The 23,910-nt window shown below is 38.3% G+C and overlaps 1 protein-coding gene across 2 annotated transcripts in view; it reads right to left on the minus strand.

Annotated features, from left to right (window-relative positions):
- Window positions 1-10,522: 10,522 nt before the first annotated feature.
- Window positions 10,523-23,910, minus strand: part of slc25a48 (solute carrier family 25 member 48) — a 29,296-nt gene continuing 15,908 nt past the window's right edge. The window contains exons 1-7 of one of the 2 annotated variants that reach the window (XM_061236143.1): window positions 16,471-16,651; window positions 14,785-14,828; window positions 14,366-14,437; window positions 13,007-13,259; window positions 12,480-12,749; window positions 11,852-11,985; window positions 10,523-11,132 (exon numbers count right to left, since the gene is read on the minus strand). In XM_061236143.1, coding sequence (XP_061092127.1) covers window positions 11,028-11,132; window positions 11,852-11,985; window positions 12,480-12,749; window positions 13,007-13,259; window positions 14,366-14,437; window positions 14,785-14,828; window positions 16,471-16,516 — 924 coding nt within the window. In that variant the 5' untranslated portion in view covers window positions 16,517-16,651 and the 3' untranslated portion in view covers window positions 10,523-11,027. Of the gene's footprint in view, window positions 11,133-11,851; window positions 11,986-12,479; window positions 12,750-13,006; window positions 13,260-14,365; window positions 14,438-14,784; window positions 14,829-16,470; window positions 16,652-23,910 lie in introns of those variants that run through there. The other variant, XM_061236142.1, reaches the window with a different exon arrangement.

The raw sequence follows: 23,910 nt of genomic DNA on the forward strand, positions 1-23,910 counted from the left end.
AGATTTGGCTGAAAATACATGAACACACACACACACACACACACACACACTTTACATTTTACATGTAAGTCAAGATGTAATTCCAGCCATCCAGCTCACCTGCAGTAGATTTTCACAATGCTGTTATTGTGTTTTGAGAATGCGTGTATTCTGTGTTGAAAATGTGGTTGCAGAATATCCGGCATTAATGGAGGCCCAGGACAGCTCCATCACTCCAGGCAGTACTTGGCTGACAGAGTTATATAGAAGTTTGAATATTTTATAGCGCACCGCCTAGCCCAAGCCCCCACCACCAATCCTGCCAAGTGGCAAACTTGCTGACGGATAGCACCCCCACATGCTCCCTCCTCAATAATGGCTAATTTTAATCACAGCAGAGGATGGAAGAACCAGCCCTGGTGCTGCATGGATTTGTCATTGCTCACACTGGTGACACACAGATCAGCCAAAGCCAATTCTCGCCTCTAGCACTAAGAGCTTGGAACTTCCTGTTGTGATAATGTACATTCCAATTCAGAACTGGTCAGAAGGGGAAGCAGAATATAAACATGAATTGTATTTGGACATTACAATAATAATTTGTATGGAGTATCCAAATTATAGAGCAATGTCAGTAAAACATGCCATTGCTTTATAATATATAGCAATATCAGCCAAGTACCTGGCAGAAATATCCTCTCTAAAACTAAACGAGAACTAAAAAGGTCAAAGGTCACTTTTTATTTTTTTATTTATCTGTTTTTACTGTCTGTCAATTCAACATATTTGAGAGTTGCAATGCTCCCTTACTTAACAAAAAAGATAAGAAAATAATCCTTTGTTCAGAAATAAGAGAGTTATTTGACAGAGATTGAAAGGAGTGAAAGGAAATATTTTCAAATAATTAAAAACACCTTAATTTAAATTTGTCCATAATTCAACAAAAAAAGTATTAGCAGTTGTAATAGAACAATATATATCATATAGATTTGATCCCTTTAACAATAATCGTGTTGTTGAATTAAGACGGAAATGCTGCAAGCATATAATTACGTTGTACCTGCCTATTTCTTCTGTCTTTTACTGATTAAAATGTATAAGATTGAAGATTAGAGCTTCAAGAACATCTCGTGCCAGTTAATGGCTAAATGCACAAAATGTTCTCCTGCCTGAATTAAACCCTGGTTAAGTTCACTATGGTTCAGCTGTTCCCTGCTAAAGCCACATATTGCATTATTTTAAGGTAATGGCCTTGCATTTTAATATCTGCATTAATGAATTAAAGCAGGGGGAAAATGTACCAACTGTAATTACCAGGACTCTAAATGCTGCATACACTCTAATATTCTCCAGCATTATCTGAGATGGAAGTGTTATGGTGTAACCAGAAGCACCATGATATATTTAGGCATCTGTGTCACGCCGCACAAAATCACCCCATCAGCATTCATAGTAACAGCCCTTTGCACATTGATTCAATACAGCACCATTTCAATTTGTAAAACCGTTTTTCTAAAACCAGTATTTTTCTTGTATGTAGCCCTGCTTTCCTCATCTTCTATTTTCTTCTGTTTTTGAACCTCTTCTTGATCTTGTTTTATTCCAGTTGTCATTTTTATTTCCAGGTGTATTGTTTCATATGCAGGTCCATATGATTAAAAGCAATCTGTGTACACAGTACAGTATATTGACACAAAAATAAACTGAAAGACCGTTTCCTTCTGATACTTTCCAGTTTGTTTTCACTTTTGTTCAGTTAGCTGGCAACAGTTTCCCTTGTGTTGGTTTTAGAATGTACAGTGGGCTCCAGAATTGGCACCCTTGATAAATATGCAAAAAACAAAACAAAAAATAGTTATTGTGCTTTATTAATGATTCGATGGAATAAACCTTGCATGGTCCCACTCCAGAAGCAGCCATGTAAGCCCAAGCCATGACACTTCCTAAACCTTGCTTCACAGATGAGCTTACATGTTTTGGATCATGAGCAGATCGCTGATCTTTCTCCACACTTTGGCCTTTCCACCATTTTGGTATAGGTTAATCTTGGTCAAATTGTAATCTCGCCTTCCAATTCTTACTACTGATGAGAGGTTTGCATCTCGTAGTATAGCCAGGCAAAACCCAAGGCTAAAACCAAGAGTAGACATTCAGAACTATTTATTATTTAACCAATCAATCTAATAGGACTCATTTGGGCAACAAGAAACACCTGTAATTATTTTGCTCACCTAAAAAGTGGTGGTCTGATACAAAAGGTGTAAGTTGTTTAAGAAATCTAGATACAAACAAACAGATAAAAGTTTAAATTATGATCTGTCATCTCATGTACACCTTTTGACCTCAAAATGAAATACAGTGTATTTCTATAGGGAATTGTATACTGGAGCCAACTGCACTGGCAATAGAGAACAATGTTTCTCACCATGACTAGAAAGGGAGCTTCAAAAATGAAGCTGGCCCCTTGTGCGAAGCAAACAGGCCCTGAATAATCTTCCAACTGGTCCTTTTCTGTTTTGATCAGTTCAAGCTGGCTACATTTTGTCAGGGTGGGAGGTAATACCCCTGGTCACCACCTGAGGGCTGAGGATCATTGATTTCACCTGATCCTCATTTACTTCAGGGGAATTACCTCCCGGGAGACTATTTAAACCCAGTCCTGCCTTCCGTTCAGTGCTTGTGTATTTAACTGTTCGCTCTTATACCAAGCCGGTAAAAGCACAGGGTAGACTCTTGCTCTATGAGTCCGGTATTGTGCTGGTAGTATTGTGATTGCTATTACGGGTAAGGTTGGCGTGCAGTCGGTCGCTCTTGTTCACTGGCGCCTTCCTTTAAGGTTCTTTGTTCTTTTTATTTGAGACTCGTGTGAGTCGTGGGTAGAGGGACGGTGTCCCCGGTAACTGTATTTTTGTTTGTCTTTTATTCCCGAGCTGCGTCTCGTGGGTTTTATTTTATTGTGCCTAGCATTTTTGTCGCTAGGTTGTATTTTCTTTTCTGGATTTCCTCAGTCCACTACATCACTGAGGGTTTACAAGCACCAAGTTTGGTTTGTGATTTCGCCCAGTTTTAAAGGGTTGTTTTATTTTCTCCGCAGCCAGTTTTTGGGCTCTTTTCTGTTTAGTTATTCTGAGTCGCCTTCGGGTTTGTTTTTGTGTCTCGGGAGAAGGACAGTATTCAGTTCCGTTGTGTTTTGGGAGTATTAGTGGCGAACACGTTCGCGTGCGCGCTTTGTGAAGGGGTTTTCTCCTAGTCGCAACTGGCTCTCCGTCACCCCCAACATTACACATTTCACCAGGTCAAGTGTGAGAGCAAGTCACTTACACACAGAAAGACTGCCTTCATGCATTGCTCAGAGGAGTGGACACCAATTACCACATGCCAAGAATGCCACAAGAATGCTGTCACAAATGTAATAGAGCTTTGAATGTTAACACATCTACCAGGGGCTTTCCAACTCTTAATATTCTAAGAAATGTCAGTGAGTTCTGCATTATAATACATTAATGTAATACATTTTTACAATGAAAATGCAATATGTAAAATTTAAATTTGATTCCATATTCAAATTTAGTTTTCCCACTCATATATGCATTTTCTATATATTTTTTTAAATTAGTTAAAATTCAAATGGAATAATTTCATTTGCACTTTCCATTTCATGTACTAGTATTGACATTTCATTCAAACAGGGATTTGCAGACTGTATGAGTAGTCTTATTCAAAAGATAATGCAAATTGGAAGATTTCCTGAATTGTGATTATGTTGTCAATAACTTTGTCAAAATGTTCATTTTAATATAATTTACCCTGAAGGCATTTTCAGTTTCTAACCAGGCATTTGAAATATCATTATCAATATTATTACCTATTGATACCTTATTATCAAGGTATCAATATTCAAATGGCTATCCAAATGTAAAAAGGGAAACAACCCCTCCTGTCTTTGTGTGAAAGACATTCAAGCGCTATACACAAGAGAGGTTTCAAAATTTAAATGAAAACGCAGTCAGTCAGACATCCCATCAGGCTACAGTATTTTTACTCCAAAACAGAACATAATCTTACCAAGACAAACACATTCTTAGACAAACATGCATGACACCTTTGCTTTAGGAAGTGCAGGGTAGTCTGACAGAGGTTCAAAATCCTTGAATCATAGTATTGTTTCCAAGGTTCTCCTTTGCCAGTGATGACTCTGTCCACCCTGGGATCTTTTGTGTGGGGCTGTTAGCCAGTAAGTTTTGCTTACTAAATTAGCAAAACTGAAACCAATATATTCTGTAAATCTGGTGATATATCATTAATCAGAATTCCTGTCTATTTTGTTGTATAAAGCAAAGGAAAAAATAACTTGCTGTATGTCTTATGTTTACATCACTTCTGACTAGTGCAAATAAACTGCCTGGAAATGAGCTCTTAGCTTTTTTAAAGTCTCCCCCACCAACATGAAATGTCCCAAAGTCACAGTAGTTTGCAGGAACACTATAGCTGGGGCTAATAGGCCTGTATCCCACATAGATAGTGCACATAGAGAAGGCAGGCAGCAGAGTAGGACAAAAGGGACAGTGGAGGAGGAGCTCAGGGGAGCTCATAGGCTCTAACCGTTTGGAGACACCTGCCTTCGCAGAGCTTCCCTCATACCCAATGTTCCAGCTCTGCTGGCTTCTGCCCTCCTTCACAGAGATTATAATGGCAGTCGATGTGGAGAATACAATTAGCAACGGCATCATTTGTACCTCTGTCTACCAGCAAAGAGGTGGGGGGAGGGTGGGAGTTAATGAGTATTAAATCACAAGCTCAGGTTTTTGTCATACGCATATAAAATGTAGCCTACATTAATCAGAAGAGCATAGAGCGTTTCAGCATATGATTTATCTTTGCATCATAAAACAAATGTTGCTCTGATGTCACAGGAATACAATCCAGTTATACAGAATATACAAAACCATTGTATTCTGCCACTTCTCTATGCTGAATTACCCCATTTCTACCGTTTACAGACTTGCTATGAATAAAGTAAGGTTGCACAGCTTAAAACAGTGCTTTATTTTATGCCCTGAAAGTAGACTATGTGAATTGTCAATAGAATGAATTTCAGAAAATACGTACATGTCTACACTCGGAATCTATTGATTTCTAGATAAGATGGTTGACCAGAAAACAGACTTTCACAGATAAAGGCAGCATGCTGAAGAATTGAATTTACTATCCTCATCCCTATACAATACAGGTGAGGCTGCAAACCTTTCATTCATGTAAATACATAACCTATACACAACAACAGTTCTAGGGAAGCATAAGAAGTTTGTGAGCACTCATGTTTACAATAGATTCTTGATTACAGGGCATTTAGCAGATGCTCTTATCCAGAGCGACGTACAATGAAATGCAGATCAAACACAGGAACAAGCATGAAGAGGACCTGAGAGGACAGTACAGTTCCAAGTCCTAGCGTGACCATACAAATACAATCGGAGCCCTTGAAGAATACATCAACTTACAAACTAGCATACCACGGTTGGCAGCTAGAATACCCCCAGTACAACAATACAATAGCTAATACAAAACACAACAATATCTATATATAACTATATAAGTGCCATTATAGTCTATGGCATATACAAGGCTCTTGATAGGCACGTTGCATTACCAAACCTCATCCTTTTGCCCACTTTGACTGTGGCATGATTGTTGGTGTCAGACAGAAACTGCTGACCTCCTGGGATTTTCATGTACAACAGTCTCTAGAGTTAGTTTGTAGAGAATGGTATGAAAAACAAAAAACATACAGCGAGCAGCAGTTCTGCGGGCAGAAATGCATTTATTCTATTATTGCATACACCAATGAGCCAAAACACTATGACCACCTGCCTAATATGCTGTTGGTCCTCAGGATGCCGCCAAAACAGCTGTGACCCGCCGAGAGAACAAGACAAGACAAGATAAGAAACAAAATAAAAATTTTGGAATGGCCCTGTCAAGGTCCTGACTTGAACTCAATAGAGATGCTGGGGCAGGACCTGAAAGGGGCAGTCTTAGCTTGAGAACCTGCCATTTTGCCTGAAGTAAATCAGTTCTGCACAGAAGAGTAGGCTAAATGCCTTCACAGTGATGTGAAAGACTGATAGGAAGCGTTTGATTGCAATCATTGCTGCTAAACACTTATTAAGTTTAAGAGGGCAATTTATTTTTGTTAAGGGGGCAATTTGGGAGTTTGATAACTTTTTTCATTAAATTAACGAAATAGTGATTTAAAAAATATGTTTTGTGTTTATTCAGGTTCCCTCTGTCAAATATAACATTTTATATAAAGCCATTCAGAATGCTGTTAGGCCCTCTACTCCATAATTTGAAATAAAACTAATGAATATGTGTGCCAACTGTCAGCTTTAATTTGAGGTATTTACATTAATAAATGACAGGAATTACAGTTTCTTTAGACACAGTCCCACCTGCACCAGACAATTAAAACAGTTGTCACAGTCAGTAGATGAGGGCTGATTGTATTTTGCCTGACCTACACTATTCACTCATTAGATTTCTCGCACCATGAAGCACAAGGAAAATTATTTGTTTCAGGTGGAAGAGCAATATGTCATGCCTGAATTTTGAATTACAATCAACTTTTCTCAAATATTGCTGACACAGGGACACAGCTGACACAGGGACTTAAATCATAGGCTTTGGCATTCCTTCCAATGAGAAATAGGTGTTTTTGTACTGGAAATTCAATAAAAAGAAATTCTGCAGAAATGCTTCATCGGTTTTTTTTTTAAATAATAAAGAGTTGAAGGTCACAGGCATTAAAAAGAAAAGAATGAAGATAACTGTGATTTTACCTAGTTGTCTAGCACAAATCATAGGATTTCAACTCATTCTACCTATTGTGACACCATGCATGTAATAATGCATGTACAAGCCATCATGCGTTTTACTCTTAGCCGGTTGACCATTTAAAATATATAATCTAAATGGTAAATGGCAGGCATTTATATACCACCTTTATCCAAAGCGCAGTACAATTGATGCTTCTCCATTCACCCATTCATACACACACTCACACACACGGACGGCGATTGGCTGCCAGGCAAGGCCCCGACCAGCTCGTCAGGAGCATTTTGGGGTTAGGTGTCTTGCTCAGGGACACTTCGACACAGCCCGGGCAGGGGATCGAACCGGCAACCCTCCGACTGCCAGACGACTGCTCTTACTGCCTGAGCCATGTCGCCCCCTTAATCTGCATGACCTACAGTATGCACTCAGTGAGCACTTTATTGGATATTTATTAACTTGTCTTTTTAGACTTATTAAGTCTTCTTCTGCTGTAGCCTATCCACTTAGAGGTTTGACGTGTTGTGTGTTCAGAGATGCTCTTCTGCATACCACTGTTGTAATGAGTGGTTATTTGCATTACTGTCACCTTCCTGTCAGCTTTGACCCTTCTGGCACTTCTCCTCTGACCTCTCTCTGAATAACATCGCGTTTCTGCCAGCAGAACTGCTGCTCATTGGATGTTTTTTGTATTTTGCACCATTCTCTGCAAACTCTAGAGACTGTTGTGCGTGAAAGTCCCAGGGGATCAGCAGTTTCTAAGACACTCAAACCACCCTGTCTGCCACCAATAATCATTCCACGGTCAAGATCACATTTCTTCCCCATTCTGACATTTGGTCCGAAAAACAACTGGACCTTTTGACCATGTCTACATGCTTCTATGCATTGAATTGCTGCCACATGATTGACAGATTAAATATTTGCATTAACAAGCTTGTGTACAGGTGTACCTAATAAAGTGATCACTGAGTGTATATCACCTTCTCCCATGTCAGAAATATTGGGCCATTGGGTTTCAACCACACACAAATATTGAGTAATTCCTGCAATATTTTGCTTGGGTTTTGGCTCAGGTTTTCATAATCTAGGAAACACTGCCACCTAGCAAAACATGTGTGTACATGCATGTACCAATTGTCGTCAAGTCAGCCAAAATGCCATATTTTATATAATCATTCAAATTAATTTAGTAAAACATGCACCAATGTAATATCACTACTATTTCATAATAGGAATGATACAAATAAATGATTGGTATTTAATATAATTGCAAAACAATAGCATCTATTCAAAATTGAAATAAGAAAATTGCACACTCAAACAAGAAATTTGAGTGTGCAACTTTCTTATTTTCAAGTTATTTATGTTCCGCTTGTCTGCACCTCTATAAAATATTTTTGGGTATGCACCATTAGTGTGGAATTGCAATCTACAAACATAATGTTGCTGTAATAAAAACTAATGGTCACACTTAAAAACATTTTTTTAAATTATAAATGCTTTCTGAGGCACACAGTATGTAAAGCCTTCATAAACATGACATAATGGCTTCATAAATCATACATAAGCAAATGTCATACTTCCTAAAGGGAGACATAACACCTACTTATGCAACATAGTACACCAAATGTGACATAAGCAACATTTAGCTTTTAGCCAGGTGACATTCTTGGTTATATCCCATCTGGTATAACATTTCTTAAGATGGTGTCATATCTCCCTTTATGAAATATGACATTTACTTATATAGCCATTATGCCATGTTTCTGAAGTATTTACATATGATTCATAAAGCCTTTATAGGCAGCACTTCATTTAAAGTGTCACCAAAATAATTGTAGTCATCCTCAGAGTTCAGAGCGGACATTCATGCTATGTGTGATTATCACTCATTAATGAAGTTTTCATCTGCGGTACTTAGGAAATCTATAAGGTTCCTATTATTATTTGTATTACACACACTGCTGCTATGAAAACCTCAAACTTTGCACCAAACAAAAAATGGCATTGCTTTTTGTTCAATACAAAACATTTGGCACAGGACCAAAAAATTAATTACCATGTAAAATAATGCTAAATAATTCTGCTGATTTGTGGGTTTTCTTTGGACAATAATGTCCTCTTCTCTCTTACAGTAGGTGTGTATCAGTGCCTGAATTATTTTTTAGGAGCTAATGTTAATGTTGGGAAAACTCTGGAAATAAGAGCTGCACCCTTGCTCAAACATATCAGTTCTTTGTGAGAGCACACAACCTTCCCTACTGAGTATGCTTATCAGTATCCTCCAGCCAGCCATGAGATAGAACAGCTACAGTAGTGACAAGGTTGTGTTCTTCTCAGCATAGCAAGAACACATGCTGTAGTATACTTGTGCAGTCAACGTTATCACACAGTAAGACCTTTGTAGAACCTCAATTGAATGAGATCATTTGGAACAGAACATTGCTATTATTTATGTAGCCCTCCGGAACCCTGAATCAGCAGAATGACTTAGTATTATCTACATGGTCCTGTGCCATAGCATTCACAATATGTTTTGGTTTGTATTCAACAATAAGCAATGCCATTTCAATGCTAGCTCTGTAGAAGAAAGTAAGACAGTCTATGAAGATAGAAAACAAATAATCCCGTAATGTTGAAAGAAAACCAACCATGGTGATTTACTACCTCCAATGCTTACCAAGTATTGCAGAAGCTCTCAGTGCTTTAAATATTTCTCCATACTAGGGATATGCACGGATATCCAAATACACAATTAACCTTTGAAGGTACTGGTACTCGAATACTAAAAATACTGTTTGGTTACTCTAACTATGCACGTTGCTTCACTGAGCGTCAGGTGGGGGCACGCAGAAAAAAAACATGCAAGCAAGTTATGTTATATAAGTTATTCAATATGGCGTGTTCAATTTGCCAATATTTCTTTGTTGATGACAGTAATTAGTCTGTCGTAGGGTTCAAGATCTGTGGTGCCAATCACAATTCAACCAGTGAAATTAAACCACATGAGATTGAAGCATGACGATAAGACAGTCGAAGTTCCATATAACGTAACTCACTAGCCCAATCAGGTGCAAATGTGATGCAGCCCGAACTGAAAAGATGACAAGACTGATCGCAAATATGACAGCAAGGGACATACTGCCGGTCAGCTTTGTAGCAGGTGATTGTTTTAAAGAGCTTATGCACTGTGTCAAGCCCGAGTATAAAATCCCGTTGAGAAAACCTATAACTACAGTGATGTTACTGTACACCGTACATCGTAGTTAGCCTTTGCATTAATCACTTACAAATACCAAACACGTCCAGTGACGTCACTGAACTCGGTGAACTCAGTGAAAGTAGAACATACAGTACCTTCATATAGCGTCATATTCTCGCAGAAAGAAAATGGGGTTACTAGGTGGCTATTCATATTTTGAAATGTGCTGAGATTGTCACCCCAGTGTTATTTAGAGCTTGTTTTTTGTCAGTGGAATGGGGCGTGGGTCAGTCATTTGGGCATGCATATTGCTGTGTTTACATCCATAAAATGAGGCCAATGGATGTTCCAAGTAGTCCCTAAGGAAGGCAGTAGTTTCATATTGCACTTGGCCTCTCTGTTTGCACAGCAGAAATTGTTTGGCATGATGAACAAATCACTCAAATGTCAAAAACAGATGAATCAGAAAGCAGACACCAGCCAGCACATTTCAGTTTTTCCTGGAATGTTTTTTTGCATATATTAAGATATGGTACAGAAACAATAAAACATTTTTCTGTGTATTCATATAATTCGCAACAATGGAATAAATGATTAATTATATAAAAGCCTGCCAATATTAATAATTACATTTGGACTGATATAATACTACTGAATAGAATTAATCACATTTCATAAATTGCCATTCAAGCAATATTTTTAAAGTTAGGAAAAATATACACAATGTATATAACTGAACTGCAGTATATTCAATTACATGTACAGAAGAAATCGTGCTTGATTTTTGATTGCGCAAACATTTTTCATCTTTGCTGTAAACATACACTTGTTTTCTTTCTTAATGTAAGAAAAAGAAAACGAAAGTGCAAATACTTGTAAGAATGTGTATTATTTTGCAGCAATAATGTCACACAAAACTGCAGGTTACCTTGTGCCTCACTTCCAAAAAATAGGAAGATAAAGTTTCCAGGTAACATCTTTGTGTGCCAATGGCAAGAGGGCAGATGACCTGCTAGAGGCTCCGAAAGAACTTCAAAGAGAGTTCATAGGTCAAAAACATGGTGGCACTCATGGGGAATCCCCGGATCGCATTCACTGTTACCCCACGGAAGAATACCTGCAGAAAAATAGATTGATTCATGGGATTTGTCTTCATGCCTCATATACTGGCCTTAGACATCTCTACAGCTTTTTTAGAGTTTATCACAACATTCAGTTTTCTTTCAACATTGTCTACTCACACAACCTAATTGCAATATTAGACACTTTAAAGGTACAATAGGTAATTTTGGACTTCTAACGGTCCAGAGAGGAACTGCAGCAAACACAACAAACACCCTCAAACCGTTTATCCCTCCCCTTTCTCTGTGAACGCGCTGACATTGAAACGCCCCCACGCCATTGGCTGTGGCAATGAGAACCAATTTCCAACCAATGAGCATTAATTATTGTACACCAATACAATGTTATGGTATAGAGTGTCGGTCTGTCAACTGCGTACAACTATAAACACAGGCAGAGGGTGAGTCAACATGTCAGTGAGCCTTTTCCAATGATAGGAAGGGATTTTTTAATGGTCTTGTAAGAATGTTTTAACACAAAAATCTTACCTATTGTACCTTTAAACTGAGAATTGTATAATTCTGCCTCAGGAGGTCAGTTGGCACAGAAGTCAAATGAAAGTCAGCCAATAATCTGTTTCATAACTCAGACCTCGCCAACTTACATATGTTATGTTTGCACTGCCTGTTTTATCAGGAAATATCACATGTCTTTATGGTAAGCAATGACACAACATGTCATTACATTCATTATGGTGTAAGTGGCCGAGCTTACATGCAGACCCTCTGTTTTATAGCTTTTCATTATGCAATGCATGATCCCTCTGTACTTCCTGGGGTGTAGACCATCGGCCTGCAATCTACTCTTCACCACATCAACTGGGGTTGCAGTGACCCAGGAGATGGACCCTGCATAGGGGGTTAGAAGTTTCTTCAAGTTAAAGGATAGGAGAACGGTAAACTTTGTTAAAAATACTTTTCAAAATGACAGTTATAAATGTTTGTTTACAGCACTTCCGCTGTGCTATAAAGTCCTTTACAAGGTTTATAGCCAGATATTGTGCAAACAAGATCAGGAATTGCATTGGAGGAAGTCAGACCAAGCAGGCATACATTTGGTGAGATGAGGTTAAGCCAAAAATTAAACAAAGCAAGTTCAGCATGGAATGTTACACATATTGCGGACATGTGTGAGCTATTTGGTAGCTTCCCAATTAAGAACTTTTCCATAGCGAGAGTCACGCAATGTTTAGTGTTTACTCAAACCATGTGTTTTATCTTTTCAGTGACGCAACACCTCCAGCCTTTTGTGCACAAACATTTTATTAGTTTTCAAATGCCACCCATTTCAAAAATGAGTTTCACAGCAAAACGTCATGAATGTAATCAAGTTGATCCTTTACCTGCCAATCCGCCCGCTAACCATATGGAGCAGGGATGAGGCGAGGCATTGCCATCAGGATTCAACCAATCACAGAACAGGGTGTAGGGGATGAAGTAGAGGGTGTATCCTGGGATATCACGCAGCAACATGGCCCCTGCCCCTCTGTAAAGTCCTGTGACTCCTTCGCTCTCTAGGATGCTGCCAATACAGTGAATGGGGCCCCTGTAGACAGTCTGACTCTGGATCCCCACTGAACGAAGTGGCACATTCCCAGCAAGGTTCAGGCTCTCTTAAAAAATGGACAAAAAGGAATGAGCTGGTTCTTCCTCTGGGATAAGTACAGTGCCCCTTGCCCACTAGCTTCCTGGGCAAGCAGTTGTACTTTCACTGTCGGGATGTAAGTTTGCTTAATTTTGAAAAGAAAATGAATATTAATTGGTTTGTTCATTTACCAGTAACCACAGCTGGAAGCATTTACAATCAAATGCTGCTAAAGTCAAAAGTTGTAATTGGACTTTTTCTTCAATAGACTGGCTCCCCCCCTACCTGCGAGAACAAGGTGAGACTGCATCTGGAGCCGGATTTTCACCAAGTCCACTGGAGCTCCCATGCCCACTGAAACAAAGCCTGTCACCATGCTTGCCAGTGTCAGGTCCAATATGCTGGAGGGGTGTCGCCCGTCACCATAGCGAAACTTGCTAATGAGCCTCTGCGTGTTGCTGAAGCAGCCAAACACCACCGAATTGTAGAGAGCAACGCTGGCCAACGGGAAGGAGAGGCCTTTGAAAAACCCAGAAACCTGGCAAGAGCAGATGAACACTGTGAGGAGAACGGGGGATTTTTGGCATCCAGGAGAGCTGTCCAGCTGGCAAGGAAGCTATTTGACACGTAAGATGAAACCTAGCAGAACAGTTTTTTTCTTTTCCCCCCTTGTGCTGAGAGTGAATTACAGTGAGGGGAGCTGTTATTTTCCACTGGCCTGTGAGACTGAGATCAGTTTAAAAAGAAGACAAAAGCCGGGGGAAAAAAGAACACGCTTGTGACATCATACATTGTAAATAAATATGCTTTGCTTGCTCAGGCTTGAAACACTGCAATGCTTTACTGGTTTCTGAAAAGAGATTATATATACAGTCCAGTCCGTAAGTATTTGGACTATGACATAATTTTGGTTGTTATGGCCCTGTACTCCTGCACCTTGGATTTGAAATGAAATACATAAGATAAATTAAAATGTAGACTGTCAGCTTTACTTTGAGGGTATTTATATCCATACCAGGTGATCTGAGCAGGAATTACAGCCCTTTTTACAGTCCCCCCATTTCAGGGCATTTGAGACAAATGACAGGTGTTTCTGATTAGTAAGGTGTATTCAATCATATACAGCATTTACAAATACTGAGTATTTTAATTATAAAATAAAAAGTATTTGCATGTATTTGCCAATAATACGCTTAGATCATCTTCTGATAAGCAGTTGGAATGTACAAACATTTAAGTTTGAGTATGCTTTATTTCAAGTTTGGTCTGTTCCTAAATTTAATCTCTCTCTTACTTTTTGATGTGCAGTTTTTTTTGTGATTTATACTGTATGTACTGTCAACATGTTTCATGTTATGCCTAATTCTATGAACTACTACTTTGTGACCTGGAGATATGAGTTGACTGTCTGATTCCCCAGTGCTTACTCAACAGGCTGTCTGATTTGCCAGTGCTAAGCCAATCAGGGACCTCACTGCATGTCACAGCCCTGTCTTCACTGTTATCCTTTGCTTGTTTATTTATTTTACATTTCAAAATCAACTCACCGATTGGTGGCTGACTGGAGGCCACACAGTCAGCTATTTTAAAGAATTATATACTGTTGAATAATTAAATGAAGAAATATGAAATGATATCACTTACGCTTTCTTTCCTGAAGATGGTAACGATACAGTGAAAGGTGTTCTTGTATCCTTTCCCTGCCTGTAAACGAGTCTTTGGGACAGAGTGACAAAGATCAGTACATAGCAAGAGTGCACAGGGCCTGAGGGACAGTGCCAGAGGCCAAGGATACCAAGAGTTATTTTTGGAGATATGACATGGCCTACAGTATATACTGTACAGCTGGAGACTTGAGCTTATTTCAAGACATATTCAACATTCTATGCTATATGTACTTATGCTATAGTAGACTAGTTCTTACCCAGTTGTACTATATATTGGGTGATCTATCCAACATAAAAACTCAACAAACTCAGATAGGGCCAAACAATCTAAAGCTAAGTAAACACAATACAGGTATACTTTACTTGTGCTGCACCATTAACTGTGTCAGAACTTACCTTAACTGTGTCAAGTGGATGTCCCACAACAACACTGGAGGCTCCTGAGGCAAGACATTAGAGAAAGAAAACCAAGAAAAATAAATTAATTCTTAAATTTCAAGCCTTGAAGTAGATAATTAAAATGGACACCTTTTGTATTACTACAGCCACATTTTCACTGATGAGTTTGCAGTGAATATACCTTAATAATAAAGTGACTTGCAGTTATATTCAGATTCTCACTAAGCAGGGGATAATGCAATGTGGGGTTAAGGGCCTTGCTCAAGGGCCCAACAGCCATGTGGATCTTATCGTGGCTAGAACGGGGCTTGAGCCACCGACCATCCGTGGCCCATACATGCACCTTAGCCACTAGGCCCCTTATTAGTATACAAATACTGCACAAATGGGAAAATCATGCTGCTCCCTTTTCAGCAGTGTGCAATAGGCCTACACATCCCTATTCGTCCTGTCATAAGAGCTTTAGGACAGAGCTGAATGTTTCAGCATTCACGCCTATCTTGTGTTTTATATTCTATGTGGTAATATTTCAGACATGTCAGTACTTTTTGAAACATTTTTAAAAGTAAATGAATATATGTCCAACTTTTGTTCATACCTGCATATTATTATTTACGAAAGGGTAATTGCATTATTTCTAGTTGAGTTATATTAAGCTTAAAGCTTAAAAGACTAAAGTCAAAGTGACCACACATTCACATATTCTCAAAAATAACATTATCCTACACATTTCTGAACATACAGTATATTTTTTATATTTATAATTCTTTGTATTCGAATGCTATGTGTATTAAAACGTTTTAACACATGGCACATTCGATGAAGTCGATGAAGGAAATATAATATGTTTTAATCTCCGTGGGATTTGCGATATTAACTGTCATGTTCTTATGATAGACTGAGTTGGCTCAACCTTTGACCACAGGAGAACAAAAACGTTTTGGGCCGAACATTTCTCACACAAAAACAGAACACTGCACGAGGAAGACGTCTGCTTCGCCATGATGGTTTAACTTTACGTGAGTTAACTTTACAATCAACTCAATATTTTCTCCATCAATCATGGGCCGTAAATGACAATAAAACAATACTGGCAGAAAAACTTTGTGTGCGTAACGGACAAAACAGGGACAATATCCCATTGAACAGGAGCGAATGAACGTATAGGCAAGTAATTCATTATAAATTAGACGATTCGAAATGTATTGAGGTCGAAAGATCCTGCACTTTTGTAAACAACCCGGCAACAACGCCCCTAATGGCTGTTGCCGGTATTGCTGTTATGCTTACAGTGTCCGTGCCCACTCCGTTGCTGAAAAACCTGCTAAAGACCAGAACAATACTCAGGGACTGAGATACTTTTTAAAATACGGATACTTTTTTAAACACGCTATAAAAACATGATGCATGATGCAGAATTTCTTTTTCTTTTTTTTTCAAAATGTTTGTTTGTTTATTTATTGAAGTTCTTAGGATGCCTGGAAAATATCATGCAAAATAATCACTTTGCAATTACTTCCAAAGGCTATAACATCGATAGATTCCATCCGAGCCAGGTTATATTCAAGTTATATTCAGTCAACAAACTGCTCAACAAATACAAACATGTAGCCTTCCCAACATTATTCAATACATTGCAATCGCTGTTTTATATTAAATTACACTTTTAAGGCAAGCACTCACCGCTTATCCATCCTGCAATAAAATCGTCTAGATGGAAGCAATTCATTTCTAGTCACAAAATGCAAGTCAAACGTTTTACAGTTTGAGTATTTATTGACATCCGTGGGCGTCGTCGAAGATTAGTAAGATGTTTCACATGTATGCGCGTTTACGTGAATCCAGGTGGACTGAAGTAAAAATAAACAACTTTCTCAAGTCCAGTAGATGCGACTATAGTGTTCAAACAAGGGGGGCGTTTCAACAGTCACCCACCGAGAGGCGGCAAAGCAGGGGCTGTGCAAGTCTCAACCAATGGCAAAACCTGAATTGTGAGTGACAGAAAGTGTATCAAAGCAATGAAAAGTAATTAGATTTTTCATTGACACAAATTGCAGTTCCACTTTCATGCATTGTGAATGCTTTGCAACGTTTGAGAAAAAGCAGAAAAAGATTTGTCATGAAATGGAGCTTCGTAGATACACGGCTTTACTTTCAAGTATACCGTATAATTAATTTGGGGGCATACCCAGAGTAATTTGTCACAACAAAGAAACAGACAGACAACCAGCCAAAAAACAAACAAAAAACAAAACAAAAACAAAACAAACAAACTAACAAACAAATAAAAATACTGATAACTAAATAACCGAACAAGACATTGGGAAATCAACCAGTACCAACATAAATCTATCAAGAGAGATCGTGCTGCACATTACAGGAAGTTTATAATTACCACAGACACTTAGTGGAAATTTCCATTGAAAAACAAAGGGAGGCAGCCACCCCCTGCACATTTTTGCCTTATGTAAATAATGGCTCGCTAAACTATACTAAAGATTATGCATACTGTTTCACTCCAGGTGCTGTTTCCCACAAATTTGACCATCTTGATTAATGTCTCAACAGCTGTAAACCATAAATAAATACATGTATTTAGTATGGCAAAAACTGTCCAACATTCATACTGATAATTGGAAAACACAGGGGTGTGACAGCTGTTTACAGATGCTTAAGACACATTCTGCTGGTGTAAGATAAGATAAGGTGGTTGACATTCAAGCCAACAACACAAGCTAAGCAATGATATGATATACAGTTCCTAAGACACTTGCTCCTCAATTGGGGCAAGTGTGTTGTTAAATATAATAGCGCAACAGCAAAAGAACCCCAACCTTCCATTTAACAGTACAGTAGAGTTCACAGTAGGAATCATTCTGTTGACATCTGTCAGTTGGTTTCCTCTTACCTCAGATTATCAACAGATAAGTGATGCTACCGGCATTTCTCCTATGGTAATATGATACAGCTATTTCACATTCTGAGTTTGAGACGACACCAATGTCTTGTATGTTAAGTTACTATATTTGCACAATTATCAGGTTTCCACAGACCCAGTCTTGGTATTACTTTTCATTTGCTGCAGCTAAATGTGAAAACTAGAGCATGGTGCTGTATTCGTGAATGCGATGTTGACACACTTGTGGAATTTCTTCACATGGTTATGCACCTCAACTATATGTAAATGTTTTTTGTTGTTTGGGAGGGGGGAGGGTTTAGTTTTTGTCCCTTTAATTTCAATAGGTTTCATTTTGTATTTCACGGCAGGAAGATTATCATACTTGAGGTCAAAAAGAGATCCTGATACATTTACCCACCCTCTTATCTGTATACATTTCTGTGTCTCCATTCGTCCTCTTTCTGAATTACATTTCTCGACTGGCATTTCACCATACAGAGGCTAGAATTTCCGGTTTAACAGTGGGTTAAGGCCGCAAATGTAAATGAACACAATAAAAGAAGGAGCTGAAATATAATCAACTGTTATAAGTGTTGTGAATGGCGTAGGGTGAATTCAGGTAATTTGTTTGTTTGTGCGTCTGTGTTGTAATTGTATCCAAGTGGTTAAAAACCGGTTTGCTTCCAACCTGCTTGGCAAAAACTTTGCCTGCCCAATCCACTTCTCTTTATAAACATGGACTTCCACCAAAAAAATTAAATAAATTGCCACAGGACCTTTTTGGTTTCTACACTAGGCAGCAGTGGTGACAGTGTTTACATCACTGGACTTCACTAGTGTTAACTAATGTAACTAGCTATTTCTGTGCATGTACAGCTAAATCTGTCTAATCCTACCATTGATCCAGATGGTTTTGGTGTCCTTAATGTCATTTTCCATACAGTTCTCCCTGTCCTACTAGCTCCCTAACAAAATTATAATTAAATTGTTTGAATTGTCTGTTGTCAGAAGTGAACCTGTGAATAATCATTTGTCAGATAACTATGGACAGAAGACCACCAGCAACCACAGCATTCCTCATGCTGAATTGATTGAAAATCTTACCATTAATAATGGTTGTTGAAGGCTAACAGTTGAAATCTACATTTTCCGAAACAATTCCAGCATCAAGTGAAAACCAATGCAGTGCGATTTGGTTTTGTTACGTGGAGGATACACATTCAGTGACCACTTTATTAGGTAGAGCTTGTTAGTGCAAATATTTAATTGGCCGACCATTTGGCAGCAACAAAATTAATACAAGCATGCAAACATGGCCAAGAGGTTCAGCTGTTTTTCAGACCAAAAGTCAGAATGGGGACTTTGTGACTTGGAATCGTGGAATGATCGTTAGTGCCAGAGAGGGTGGTTTGAGTATCTCAGAATCTGCTGATCTCCTCACATTGTCATGCGCAGCAGTGTCTGGAGTTTATAGTTTATGTGGGCAGAGGTCAGAGGAGAAGAGCCAGACTATTCAAAGCTGACAGAAAGGTGACAGCAATGCAGATGACCACACATTACAACAGGGATATGCAGAAGAGCTTCTCTGAACACACAACGTGTCAAACCTCTAAGTGGATAGGCTACAGCAGCAGAAGACCAATAAGTCTAAAAGATAAGTAATAAATACCTAATAAAGTTCTTACTGAGTGTACATTGGGCTCAAACATGTTTGGCACACTTGATAAATATTCACAAAAATGCTGTCAACTAAAAAAATAATAGTTATTGACATAAGCTTTATTTTCCAACATGCGTAAAGTACAGAGCTTCATGAATGATTCAATGGAATCAATCAAATAAAAGATATATTTCCCCAGAAACAGGTTCCACAACTCCTGGTTTAATCCTTTGTGCAAACACCCCAAGCAAAGATGACAAACATGAGTCTTTTCCTATAATTTGCAATAAGATTAGAGAACACATTTGGAGGGATTTATGATCATTCCTCCATGCAAAATTGTCAGAATTATTGATATCCTTGGGATACCCCCCTCTTCAGGTCAGACCACATGCGTTTCATGGTATTTAAGTCTAGAGACTGAGATTACCATTGCACAACATGGTTGTTGTTTTTACATAACCATTTCCGTGTGAATTTTGATGTATGTTTGGAGTCATTGTCCTGCTGGACCTATGACCAAAACTCAGCTGCAGAGGCAACCAGATTTTCAAATTCACTGGTACTTTGTTGAATTTATTGTGCCATTGATCTTAAATAGTGCCTCTGGCCCACTGGCAGCAAAACATCTCCAAACATCAATGACCCACCGCCACATATGAAAGTACGTATGAGGTGCTTCTCCTTGTATGCACCTTAACTTTTAAGGCACCAGGACATTGTGGTCAGGACAACATATTTGGAGTAAAATTAGCTAGAGGGAAAATATACTAAAGCTATCAAGTTGTGGTAATTCTCACTACTTTCCTAAAAATGACTTCCTTCAACAAAACATCCATGTGAGCTCTTTCCAAAAAGGTTGGAACTCTGATTGGAGGATTTGGCTGCACTGCAAAACATTATAATAACAGAAGATGGCCAAAATATATCTGAAAACTCCCCTTTTATCTTTGAAGTGTATGGAAACCAGGCTGTGGAGAAAGGCTAGCCTCAAATGAAAGCCATATCTCTGTCCTGGTCTCCTCTTTTCCAAGCAGAAAACGGAGCTTGGCAATACTTGGAATATGTTTTCCACAGGCTGGATATCCATCTGGCAGTGTCCTCATTTACACTCTAGTAAACTTAAGTGTAAACAGATGTGTCAGGCAAATTCACTGTATGCACTGTGGCGTATGCATGTAGTAACACTATCAATAACCTGTTAAGCCATCCCTTGGGTTGGCATTTTTGAGACAATAAAGAAAACAAAACCCCTTTAAAGTATTGTCTCCCACAAGACGTATAGATGTTAACAAGCACATATGGTCAACACATCTGGATTAAAGACCCTGCGCCATCAAAATGTTATTCTTATTCTGTTAGAAAATGATGCTGCTGCCCACTACAGGAGGATTTGGAATGGGCAATCTTGGTACTATTATGCTCATAACATGCAATTAAATTTCCAATCGAGCAGTTTAGTGGGCTGCTAATCAAATGTGAATATTCATGACACTACAGGACTACAGGAGAAGAAATTAGACCTACATCTCTTTTGTCCACCCAGAGATGTGTAGCAGCGTGTCACACACCGCAAATCCCAAAAAGTGCAAACACTCTTAAAAAGCATTCAGAATTTTTCAAATGTCCTAAAGTAAAGTTTGTAATCAAGGAAAGAGTAAGTAAATTAATTATATCCAGTCCTCAGGTTGTGCATTCAAACTATCACGAATGTCTGCAATAGTTTATTTGTATGATACGCTTTCACTTCAGTATGGTGCATGCAGGAGAATATTGCATAACAGTGGAAGCCTGTTTTTTCAGTAATGTAATGGCTTGCTACCAAACTATGTTCATTTTGCAATGAATTTGACATGCGCAAGTTTATCTGTAGTTGAGGAATGGATTTTAATACTGTATGGCAGTACAAAACTTCGTTAAATATTCATGCACTGTATACAATGCGTTTACTGTTTCTCCACTCGATTTCTTGCATAGTTTAGGACAGCCATGTTTAATTTCATGGCATGCAGATCCAAATCTATAACTATGTCCACATGGGGTCCTGAAATTACAGTGATATATTTTGGTTTTGACAGAGGATACAATGCTACATTATCAATATCAACATTATGGATGGAGATGCAAGGCCATTTGTATAGTGCAACTAATTTTGCTATGTGCATGATAATGTTTGGGGTTTTGACAGAAAACAAAGCCGCAAAAACACAAGTCATACAGCATGCAACATGACTTGTCAGTTAGAAGTTTTCATGGCAGTGTTTTTCAGTAGAATTATTCATTTAAAGTTGTAAAGTGTTTTACAAGCCATCCACCTCCCTGTGGCCACAAGTGAGATGCAGTTGATTCAAACATATATGGTACAGTATACTGTATGCATAAATAATTAACTACTGTAAATTTATAAATGAAGGGCAGAGGAAAGCAGGGACAAAAGACTGGCTTTCCGCAACATTAATTTGTTAACTATGAATTTGCATACATAATTGCTGATTTAATTTTGTTTCCGCTATTTAAAATGTTGAAGGGCATATACTCGTGTTGTCCCGGACAAATATATAATTAGCCTTTTCTTTTAACATAATTCATAAAATGGAATTTATCTAACACATATACTCAGTCAGCACTTTATTAGGTATTTATTAGATTTAATATTTAGACTTACTGGTCGTTTGCTGCTGTAGCCTATCCACTTGGTTGGACACATGAGTATGCTCTTCTGCATACCACTGTTGTAATGCATGGTTATTTACGTTACTGCCACCATCCTGTCTGCTTCGACCAGTCTGGCCCTTCTCCTGTGACCTCTTTCATTCACAACTCATTTTTGCCCGCAGAACTGCTGCTCATTGGATGTTTCTTGTTTTTTGCAGCATTCTCTGCAAACTCTAGGTACTGTTGTGCGTGAAAGTCGCAGGAGATCAGCAGCTTCTGAGATACTCAAATCACCCTGTCTAGGACTGTCCCCAATCAGTGTGCGTCATTTGATTATGATGATGATGATGAATAAGAAAAGGTAGAAATACACTGTGTGCCTAAACAGCTTCGCTGCTTGGCTCCCACATATTTTGAATTAACCCCTTTGCTCGCCAGTCCAGCTATGGCTGCATTCATCAGTCATAAAACATTGTGGTCAGGCCACTCAGAGCCAAATCGATTTAGTAGACATATCAAAATATAACTGCATTGGGCTAATTCATTACTATATTGGCATGAAACAGTATTTTTCTGTGGGCTTATCACAGATGAGAACAAAATGCTTCTTGACCATGCACACTAACTAGTCCAAGGGATCTTTTTCAGGCTAATGGAATCATGAACTGTAGGAAAGACCAAGATGTTTTGGTCAAAAACCTTCGTTTTTACAATTGGATTGCGAGCATGATGATTCCAAGCACAAATCAATATCAACCAAGAAATCATTAACTTTCATCAAGTGTACTGTTTTGCAATAACTAATCCTAGTCTCTAAAAATTGAATGATGAATAAATCAATTGAATTTGTTCTTCTACCAAATGAGGGATCAGAAGTTCTCAGGGAGGAATAGACGAGTACTGAAAGCACTCTGTTTTTTTGGGAAATAAAATTACTTTTTGTCAAGAAAATAGGAAAGAAAAAATACTTTTCTGTGAACCATTGTATTAGTAAGAAATAAACATATTCCCCTTTACTGAGAATATAATAGAGCCAAAATACATTATATAATTAAAATATACTGGTATAATGCACAGTACAGTAATTTTATTACTAATTTCATAATCAAATTAGTTATTTGTCAGCAGATATGTGAAAAAACATGGATGAAAAACTGGAGTATGCTGTAAGTAAGTAATAAGTAAATTAGCTATCTTTAATTTACTGTAAGAACAGGTTTTAGTACTGTGTGGTAAATACTGTACCTACCAGCTTAACACACTCTTTGAGAGTGATTTCTGTCCATTCGCTTTGGCTTTGGTTTGCTGTTAAAGTTAGTAGGATGATGCCTATGGACTGAAATTTTCAAACAGTTCCACAGACTGTCAGTGGGATTGAGATCAGGACTTTGACTGGACCACTGTAGGACATTCACCTTTTTGCTCTTGAGCCACTTCACGGGTGCTCTGGCCTTGGGATCATTGTCCTGCTGAAAGCCGAACTTTCACCCAAGATAAAAAATTTTAGCGGACTGAAGCAGTGCATCAGTTCAGTAGCTAGATGCAGCTTCAACTGATTATTGATCCACTATTGATATTTTCTTACCCTTATCCTAATTTGGCATTTGTATTGCTTCAGTTCTGTAGAATGCCTGTTAGTATTCACTTACACACCTTTCTTTCAGATTCGCAGCCTGACCAATGATTCTTAAACAGAGTGAGGTTTTGCTAGAAAATGTTTGACAGCTACAGTACATTCACAGGTCATAGCTAGGGTCAATGATAAGGCAGTTGTGTCCTGGTTAGTCTGTGTAAGCATGGAGCTAGCAGACCTATGAAAACAGCATATTTAAGCTTTTTTTTTTTTAAAGAAAACATTTTCTAACATACGGAAATACAATGGCACTAAAATAATGAATTTTCCTTTTTT

The sequence above is a fragment of the Conger conger genome, chromosome 3 (assembly GCF_963514075.1).
Source record: "Conger conger chromosome 3, fConCon1.1, whole genome shotgun sequence".
Classification (NCBI taxonomy): Eukaryota; Metazoa; Chordata; class Actinopteri; order Anguilliformes; family Congridae; genus Conger; species Conger conger.